The 10424-nt window shown below is 44.6% G+C and overlaps 1 protein-coding gene across 1 annotated transcript in view; it reads left to right on the top strand.

The window, feature by feature from the left end:
* The window catches only part of LOC134451823 (keratin-associated protein 5-1-like), a 13402-nt gene extending 9258 nt beyond the window's left edge, over window positions 1-4144 (top strand). Inside the window, exons 4-9 of the mRNA XM_063202221.1 lie at window positions 1987-1997; window positions 2233-2325; window positions 2711-2820; window positions 3526-3572; window positions 3806-4022; window positions 4121-4144. Coding sequence (XP_063058291.1) covers window positions 1987-1997; window positions 2233-2325; window positions 2711-2820; window positions 3526-3572; window positions 3806-4022; window positions 4121-4144 — 502 coding nt within the window. The remainder of the gene's footprint in view (window positions 1-1986; window positions 1998-2232; window positions 2326-2710; window positions 2821-3525; window positions 3573-3805; window positions 4023-4120) is intronic.
* The last annotated feature ends 6280 nt before the right edge of the window (window positions 4145-10424 follow it).

The raw sequence follows: 10424 nt of genomic DNA, 5'->3' as shown, positions 1-10424 counted from the left end.
GTTGATATAATAAGTTGTCGTGGCTCAGTGCACAGCAATGAACGTAAAAGGAAGAAAGCTCACTTATGTCATGAATTTATTACAGCCAGACACCTGCTGCCATTTTAGGTAGAACAGAAGTCACTTCTTTGTCTTTTGTCATAAATAGTTGTTTTGTGAAACTCATCCCCACAATGTTATACCATACATTGTTAAATTCAAATGCACTGTATGGTGGTAACAATGGAACAGTTCTTCCAGACTGATCATAGCCAATGTATATTCTCTTGTGAAAACTATTTTATGTTTTTTGGAGCACAGGCAGAAGAAATACATGGCAGTGTTCTTTTAGTAGTGTGCCACTCACTTTATAGTCCAATATGTTGGTTGGTTGGTTAAAATAGAACTTCTTTTTGGCAACCTAATAAGTTGTAAAAATTGTTATCAACAACGCTTTCAAGAAATAGGTCACATGCAAACCCTGCAAAAAACCAAGGTGTTATCTGGCCTGGACCCTAAAGCCTGGCTCAAACTACACGACTATCGCACCGATTCTCGGCTGAAAACCCCCCTTATGACAATCGCTGGAACGTTACCCCCCAGGACCATCGCAAGCGATTGTCGGGAAAGATTTCCTCGTCGTGAGCGACGTTCTAAGATAGAACTTTGGCAGCTCAAAGAGTCGCTGATCGCAAATCGTAGAAATCAAACAGTGTTTGATATTTGCGACTGGAAATAGAACGTCGGGCATTGTCTCGGTGGCTGCGAGCAGCGACAAGATTGACAGTTGCGATTCTCTTCTAGTGTGCGGTGCACCCCGATGCCAAAATCGGACACACAATTGCTACAGTTGTCGTGTAGTTTGAGCCAGGCTTAAGTATGTAGACCTTGTCAAAGCAGTGGTTGACACCTCAGCCTGCGAAGTGTCGGCCCTTGTAAATGCACTGCCATTTGCTCATCTCCCCTGCATGAGCACGAGTCATGGGCTTGAAGCCATCTTTACTCTTCGGTCAGATTGGTACCCTCCGCTGCCGGGTGCTGGAGGGTGTGTCTGACAGAATGTAGATTGTTTTTTGTGTGTTACATTCATACACACATCATACAAGTTGAAAATTCTGACCTTTTGCTGGAGCCACCTTTACTTTTCCCAATGGAGCCGATGGGCCCCACAATGCAGTTCATGTCCACCCATGCAAGTCAATGGAGTCCAGCATGACAGTACACCAGAACGCCCCTTTACTTCCTCTGTACTGAAGAGGCAGACAGTCAAGGGGTAATGGGTCTATTTATGGACGGGAGGGTCTGTCTGTCAGTGATTGTGCACCCTATAGCACTTAAGGATCCGACTGGTTGAAGGGTCTTGTCTGGGGCTACAGATACCGTCCCGTCAAGATCGCTCTTTGGCAAGGGATAAGGCGCTCTATGGGTACGAATTTAGGAGGATGGTGTGAAAAAATATAGGCCTTGACAGAAAATAGTCTATGATTCATGTCTTTAAAACTACTCCCATCAAAATACACTCTGTTCTCAAACATTACACATCCACCTCCATTTCTTTGCTTTTATGAACAAAATATTTCATTTTGTTGCTAAAATATAGTTTAGCCATATGGGTTCTCTGTAGGCATCTGCTTTGTCAAAACTGATTGACTACAAATACAGCAATTGTAGAACCATTTTAATCAAACATTTTAATTAATTAATTGATTATAGATCATATTTTATGATGGATATGTGTTTCAATTAGTGTATATCCAGTGCAATGCTTCGGAAAAAACCATCAGGAATTTTGATGTACAACAAGATCAACTGACCTTAGTCAATGGCAAACAAAACAGCGAAATGTTTTCGGATGACAGTCCGACTAACAGTTGTCTTATAGAGTCTCTTAAATGCGGCTAATGAAAATCAGGAATGCCCCGTCATTCAGCAGAAACAGACACAGGAGGTTTTGAAGCACCAATCAGATTAGGCCTACTGATGGCGCGTGACTCATACGGTAAGTAGTAGTGTCTGTAGCATCGTCTCTCTGTCGTGTAGACACCTGCCTCCTTTCCTTTTTCCGGTTCTCTATTAGTCAGTTCCTATCTGTCTGTCTGCCTGTCTCTCTATTTGTTCGTCTGAATGCCTGCATGTCCATCTGTCTTCCCATGCATATCACCGTGCTATATGTTCACCTCAAATGCAACAATGTGTGTTAATTGTCACATCAGCTCTCTTTGATGCACATACTTTCTTTCCTTTTTCCAAAAGTCAATTCCTCCGTATGCCTGTCTGTCTGTCTGTCTGTCTGTCTGTCTGTCTGTCTGTCTGTCTGTCTGTCTGTCTGTCTGTCTGTCTGTCCATGTGTGTCACAGTGCTAAGGTTCTGCCTCAGTGCCTCATGTGTAAGCAGCCATTCAGCGTCACACAGCATCCCTGGTCCAGACATCTCCTTTTTATGTTTGCCTGTTTGTCAGTTCTTCAGTCTATCTGTGTGTGTCTATCAGTCTACCAGTGCCTGTCTATCTGTCTGTCTGCCTAGACCAGTTCCCTAGGTTTTCCTGGCTCCGTCATGTGTAAGTGGTCATTCAGCATCAGCGGCTACCAGTGTGGCCAGGCGTCTCCCATTTCCGTTCAGTCAATTAGTCAGTTTCTCAACCTGTCTGTCTGTCTGCCTGTTTATCTGTTTGTCTGTTTGCCTATCTACCCATCGGTGTGTCACCGTGTGTGTCACCATGCTCTCTCTAAAGGTCTGCCTCGCTCCCTCGTGTGCAAGTGGCCCACTGAGCGTCGCACACCATCACCACGGGGCCATCACAGGCGTCTGGCTGTCCCGACCGGGGCTCCTAAACTATTGGTGGTAAGTGAATTACACGGGCTGAGACGCATGCATGTCAGCCAGTGGCACTTAACTTTATTTATGCCTGTCGCCTAGTGTCATTAGTCTCCGGCCCCCTAATGCCTCGCAGCCCTGCTGGGTAAACTCGGACGGCCAGGCGGCCAGGCCAAACAGAGACCAGCAGAGCAGCGGACAGGCACATGCCTCCCCGGATGCCTCATTGATTTGGTTGGGGACGGGAGGAAGAGGAGAGCAAAGGGGGATGAGGAGGAGGGAGGAGGAGGAGAGAGGGGGAAGTGGAGGAGTAAATGACTGGACTGGCTGAGGTGGAGAGGGGAGGAAGGGGGAAGGGGGAAGAGGGAAGGGGTAAAGAGGAGAGGGGGATGAGAGGGGAAGAGCTAGAAGAGGAGTGGGGGAAGGAGAGAAGAGGGGAGCGGGAGAGAGAGGAGGGGGGAAGCAGGGAAGAAGAGAGAGGGGAGGAGGAGAGGGGGATGAGAGGTAGGGAAGTAAACGACTGGACTGTCTGGGAGTGTCAGGCTGCAGATGGGGACCGGGGACTACAGACTGACCATGCTCATGATGATGATGATTGTGCGTGTGTGTGCATGTGTGCGTGCGTGCGTGTGTGTGCGCGCGCGTGAGTGTGTGTGTGTGTGCGTGTTTGCGTGCCTGCGTGCGTGCATAAGTGGTGTGTGTGTGTGTGCGTGCGTGCGTGTGTGTGTGTGCATGCGTGAGTGCGTGCGTGTATGCATGCGTGTGTGTGTACATGTCTACATGCATGTGTGTAGATTATTGTCTGTGTGTGTTGTCTGTGTGACAGTGCTTTTCTACTGGGAAATCACATTATCGGGCTGTGCTGGACGGAGCAGGTCGCCAGTCCCCTCGTTGGAGGCAGTAAATCAGTTTGCAGCCAACCGGCTCTGCTGTCTGATCACAGTTTGGGTTTCAGTGTATCTGCCGGCCACTACGATCCATAACCCAGGGGGGGTGGCTCTTATTCTCGTTGTGTGTGTGTGTGTGTGTGTGTGTCTGTGTGTGTGTGTGTGTGTGTGTGTGTGTGTGTGTGTGTGTGTGTGTGTGTGTGTGTGTGTGTGTGTGTGTGTGTGTGTGTGTGCGCGCGCGTGTGTGTGTGTGTGCGCGCGTGTGCGGGGGTTTGTGTGTGTGTGTGTGTGTGTGTGTGTGTGTGTGTGTGTGTGTGTGTGTGTGTGTGTGTGTGTGTGTGTGTGTGTGCGTGCGCACGTGTGAATGTGCGTGCGTCTTGTGTATACCATGTCAGTGTCTGTGGCGCATGTGTGTATGTGTAACTGTGTGAATCCAATAGGCCCAGGAGACCTCTTTACTCTAATATAACAGCATAATATTGGACATAGGACACCCTTGATCAAACTCCATTACATTAAAGAAACATTAGCCCCAGTAGTTAGGAAGGGCACGGGCTGATGGATCTACTGAACATGCATCATGATGGGGGAAAGAGGAGTAGTGCCGTCAGAACCAATTACCCCTCTTCTCTCTCTCTCTCTCTCTCTCTCTCTCTCTCTCTCTCTCTCTCTCTCTCTCTCTCTCTCTCTCTCTCTCTCTCTCTCTCTCTCTCTCTCTCTCTCTCTCTCTCTCTCTTTGTTTTACGTTCGTGTCCTCCTTTCTTTTTGCCTAGATTAACTCTTATAGCTATTACATATGTGTCTGTTAGTGTTTTGTGTCTAATGTTTTGTTTTGTGAAGAGGCATGGAACTGTTGTCCCATGTCTTTGAAGGGCCATATTATGAATGTGCGTACTTGATTTTATTCTATACATTTCCAAACAAAAAATCAAGGAAGCTTGTTTGCCAATTTTCCAATTAGAGAGTGAAAGTTACAGATAATGACAGAAAATGAAAAGCTGTGTTTGAAACCTGTGTGATAGTGTTCAAAAATCTAGTGAAATAATATATCCAGATGGGTTCAATACAAACAATTATGACAGATGATGAATGTGGCATTGTGTGTGTGTGTGTGTGTGTGTGTGTGTGTGTGTGTGTGTGTGTGTGTGTGTGTGTGTGTGTGTGTGTGTGTGTGTGTGTGTGTGTGTGTGTGTGTGTGTGTGCGTGCGCGCGCGTGTGTCTGCGCGTGTGTCTGTGCGTGTATGTGTGTGTGTGTGTTTGTGTGTGTGTAATAGCATTAAAAATCCAGTAAATCCAGTGCTTGTACTGTACTGCATGACGAAGGTAAGGGATGTTCCCTCTCTCTCTCCAGGACTTCTCCTCTTCCGTCTTGGCCTGATTTGATAAAATGGTTCATGAGAGGTTGACTGAGTCAAGCGCCTTAATTGGACTACGGCTTTCGGACAGATTCTGCTTTAAGCTCTTTCACCTTCGAGGACATTACTGTCAGGTTTATGTAGATTTGCTCCAACACCGGCCCAGCCAAATTCCAATCAAAATGTTTTCATCAATATAGGAAGCAGATGAATTACATACTAAAACACCAACTTGTTTGGTTTAGTTTTGAACGCTATTCCCGTATTAGAAAAAATCTTTATCTTTTATCGCTGTGTGTGTATTTAGGTCATTCTCTCTGTCTCCCTTCTGTGTCTCCTTGCCTGCGTCCTTTGGTCTCATTCTCTCATTCTCTCTCTCTCTCTCTCTCTCTCTCTCTCTCTCTCTCTCTCTCTCTCTCTCTCTCTCTCTCTCTCTGCATCTCTATCCATCTCCCTATCTCTCCCTCTAACTCCAAGTGCTTTATCATAGAACCGTGATTCTCTCTGTATTATTCCTAAATGTTATAGTACGTCTTCTGAGTCCATTTGACATAATTCCCATAAGTCTGACAGACACATGACCCACTACTTAAGGTGTCTTGTACTTACCACACCACGTCGGATGCCTGAAAATATTACGTCACCACGCAATAGACCCCGACATACTGACATTTGTCACGAGCACCAATCTTTTCTTTAGATTATGAACCAAGTGACTGAACTATCACTGACACCCCTCCCCCCATATTGCTGTCACAATGAGTCCCAGTACATTGTGTGGGTGGATAATGTTATTATACAAGTTGGTATTTTTGGTTAAATAAATACAATGACATGCCAGTTTAGTACTTAATAATGTTCAACTTTCAGTATGAACCTATAAATAGGCTATCTTGTTTACACCTTTATATACTCTCCAAAACCTTTATTCCAAAACCATAACCAATCATGAATCCATCAAACCATTTCAAATTTTATTTGTAGAACTAGAAAGCTCATTAACAGCCATGTTGTGTTTTTCATCTAATTTTTACAGTATCAAAAAATGTATTTTCATCTTTGGTGATATTCAATTATTATAGTGTAGATCACTTAGAGTATGCTGTCTTTATACTGAGTAAATATGATGTACTCCAATTCGTGCAACCTGTTATTTTTTTTATTTCAAATGAAGCACAAATTCATTGTTAGGTAGGAGAAAGTAAAAAATAACTCAAAATGAAATTAAAAGACATGGTCATATGTTGTATTTATACAGCATATTCATTTCCACAATCATAAATGCTGACAGCACTTGCCCAGGCTCTTGACCTGGTTTCGAGTTCACCCGCATTTTGCGATGGCAGCCACTCTGATTCTCGAATGGTTACAGTAATGGCTGTACGTTCTCTGGAGTGACAATTTGACACGACCACAGAGGATAAACCCCAATGCCGAGTAAAGCCAGGGAGGATTAATATCGCAAATTATGTATTCCTCTCTTTTTCCAATCCAGCATGTTTTGGTTTTAAAGAGGATGGTTTTAGCACACACACACACACACACTACTCGCAAGGGAAATCTTTCACAGCAAATGTGTATGATGGAGGTGTGTTGATCGGGTCAGCTTTGCAGCCTTTCCTCACATATGGTGTAATTCCAAAGCGGCTTGTCGATCTATTTTTTTTTCACCCCGCCTGCCTCCTCCATCCCTTCCTCTCGCCATCCTCTCCTTCCTCCCCATCCCTCCCTCTCTCTGTCTGTCTCTCTCTCTCTCTCTCTCTGCATCCATCCAACCCTAATGTCATGTCCTGCAGCCAGCCACACACACACACACACACACACACACACACACACACACACACACACACACACACACATACACACACACACACACACACACACACACACACACACACACACACACACACACACACACACACACACACACACACACACACAGAGAGACACACACACAGACGCCCAAAATCCCTCCGGCAGCCTCTCACCAGCTGGTGCAGTGTCTCTCTCTCTCTCGCTCTCCGAGGGACCGACCGGCTTTTTTCTGTCCCCGTCGCACCCCTGCTCTGAGAGCCATAGCACAGGTTTTATGTGTGTTTTTCGGAGGCCCTCAGCCACATTGAAACTGGCTGCTGGCCTCCTATGACATGGCTAAGGCTCTTAGTGCTGAGCAGATACAGGCAGCGGCGCGGATTACGTCGCCCATAAAGGGTCGGTTCCGCGAGGCCAATCAGCCAAAGGTGACAAGCCAGATTGTCCCAGTCACCATGGGTGTCGAGAAGATGTGTGTGTGGACTGGGTGTGTGTGTGTGGACTGTGTGTGTGTGTGTGTGTGTGCGTGCGTGTGCGTGTCTGGACCGTGTGTGTGTGTATGTGGGTGTGTATTAATAGGGCTCCGTGCATGTGTTTATGTTTGTGTACTTGTTTGTGTACTTGTTTGTGTGTGTGTGCGTGTGTGTGTGTGTGCGTGCGTGCGTGTGCGTGTGTGTGTGTGTGTGTGTGTGTGTGTGTGTGTGTGTGTGTGTGTGTGTGTGTGTGTGTGTGCGTGCGTGCGTGTGTGTGTGTGTGTGTGTGTGTGTGTGTGTGTGTGTGTGTCAGCCCAGGCCATGTCACGCCACTGTGTTGCGGATTGGGATGCAGCCGGCTGTCAAACGTGTTACTGACCTCAGAGCAGAGCTGTGGCGGTCACCGCGGCCAAATGGCTGACGTCTGTACTGTGTTGCATATGACACGGAAAAGAAATATAGCTTCAGTGTCATTTTTGGCAGGCCATGGTAGTCAAGAGCTTGCTGCTTATAATTTGTCTCATGCTCTAGATCAGCTGATCAACTCTTCTCAGTCTCATTGGTCAGTCTCAAATCTGGCGCCTTTTAAAGGTTTTTGGTCTTGTTCCCAACTCTTGGCTGCTCGCTTCGCAACCCACCACCTCCCCGGTTTCACCTTGTTGTATGAGCTGGCATGGGCTACTCCTTGGCATGTTGCCTGCTCTGTTCATGGGGGAATTGTTTGCTCTCCTAATCTTAAATTGGGTGAGCATTCCCTACGCCAGTGTTTCTCAACCTTTTTTGTCCTGCGTACCCCCTAAGCCATGTTGTCATATGAAGAGTACCCCCTCACCCATGCTCTATATCTATTCTGTCTCAAAGTGGCTACACTCCATGTATTTGTTATTATTACATTTCTCCACGTACCCCCTGAGGTGTGCTCGCGTACCCCTAGTGGTACACGTACCCCTGGTTGGGAAACACTGCCCTACGCTGCTGCTGTCCCCTGAATCTCTGCTGTCCTTGGTGCTCATGGAAAACCAGGGGACTGCTCTGAACAGAGTAATACTGCCAAATCTAATTCATAACTATTCAATAAGGAAATTGCATTCAGGATTTCTTGTCTTGTGTTTCTTGACTGTAATGGACCTGGCAGAACTATACTGTAGACATTATTTTCTCTCATACTTAAAAGCACTTTATTGCACTATATCCAGCAAACATATTTTGGTGTGACACTGAAACACATTTGCTGGACATGGTGAAGATAAGGAACACTGAGACACTAAGGAACACTGTTTTTTTCATGTAATTTGATGCCTCTAATTTACCCATTATTGAAAAGATCGTTTTTTTTGGAAGTTGAACACACCCCACTAGCCATCTGTAGTTTATCACAGTGTACACTGTTTATCACAGTGTACAATGTACCCACATGCCATTTCTATTGCACTTTACACTGCAGCCAGAAACCGATTTGCAGTAATTGGTTGAACTCTAAGATAGTCCAATCTAACACTGCTGTTGATCCTTTTCTCTATGTGTTGAATTAACACTGCCAAATGGACTGCGTGCTTATCTGTATTGTCACCCCATCTGTATTTCACACTAGAGGTCTTGCAGCAGGAGCGTGTCCAAAGGGACAAAGATATTTCACTGCGGTAGGTCGCCTCAAGCTTCACCTCCTTTCTCATTTGAAAGAGCACAATAAATCTTTTTGTTTTGGCCCATTTCTAAATAGTCAGGGTCAATTTTCCCAAAAGATGAACCCTGAAGGCAAATTGTGTTAATTTTTGGTATACAACTGATTTAGGGGTATTCAAGGGTGCTGAATCCAAATCTGTTGTATACCGGGCGCAAAAATGTACGGAAATGCCTCAAACGGGCAAAATCCAATATGGCCGCCGACACCAGGTTAAAATCTCGCAATCCCTTTTCTTTTTCACTAAACAAGGTATGAATGTGAAAATAAGACTTATTTTTATGTTTTCACATATGGGGAACCCCATTCTGTCATCAGATTTAAAGTCAGATTTGAAGAAAATGCTTATATAATTGGCTGGCAGCTTTTTTAAAACAGGGAGCCTCATATTGTCAACGATTTTTAGCATTATTATCAAACTTTCAAGATCCACAGAAAATAATGTCTGATGTCTTTGTGAACATCAATACTACCAAAAACTGCATTGAACTGTCTACTTTCACCTGAAAAAAGAAGTTTGTGTCTACCTATTTCCATTCTTTAGTTACTGGCAGTACAACATGGGATGACGCCTCCAAAAAAGCACTGATTTCTGACCCAAAAATAGTACACTTCTGTGTCCATATTTTTTCTTTCAGGACAAAGTGCCTTTATATAGTGTTAATGTTTGGTATTTCCATGGATTTTGAAATATGCTCAATTCAAATCTGTTGTATACCGGGCCCAAAAAATTCCTATAATGCCTCAAAATGAAGGAATCCAATATGGCCGCCGTCACCAGAGATCTTTGATTAAACAAGGTGAACTCTTTAAAACATTATGTAGCTTTATGTTTTCTTTTCATACATGGGGCAATAATGTATGTAATCAAATTTAAAATTATAATCAAAGGTAGTCAGTGTATTCAGGCAATTCAGTGTAGTCTGAATTCATGTTTACAACCATTGTTTTTCATGCCAATTAACTGACAGGCAAATTTCTATTGAAATGTTGAAAATTTGAAAATTTCAATTGCTTATGCACAATGAAATGTGTCCACCTCAGCCTACCTCTTCCATTATGACAAAACTATACACAGATAAGCCTGTATGCCTGAATGTACCTTCATCTAATATGAATATCTAGTTTTGGGAAGTATTGTCTGCTGATTTTATTGCCTTGCTTAGATTGAATCCTTGAACGGTAGAAAGGTGAAATGTGGAACAAAAGACAGGTTGATGCCATTGTGAAATATTTACTTTCTTGATAGTTAGGCTATTCCCAATCATTATCAAGCTCCTCCTCCTCAGTGATTTGGACACTACATGTTTAGACACTACATAACACCATGCACTACATTGTACTTTTGCTGCAGATGTAGCGAAAGCAATGTAGACCTCCTTGAGCGAAAGCAATGGAGTTCTTTTGCAGTGATGAGTCCTAG

This window comes from Engraulis encrasicolus, chromosome 7 (genome assembly GCF_034702125.1).
Source record: "Engraulis encrasicolus isolate BLACKSEA-1 chromosome 7, IST_EnEncr_1.0, whole genome shotgun sequence".
Classification (NCBI taxonomy): Eukaryota; Metazoa; Chordata; class Actinopteri; order Clupeiformes; family Engraulidae; genus Engraulis; species Engraulis encrasicolus.
Note: the sequence above shows the minus strand (reverse complement) of the source record. Positions and strands in the feature narration are given on the sequence as shown.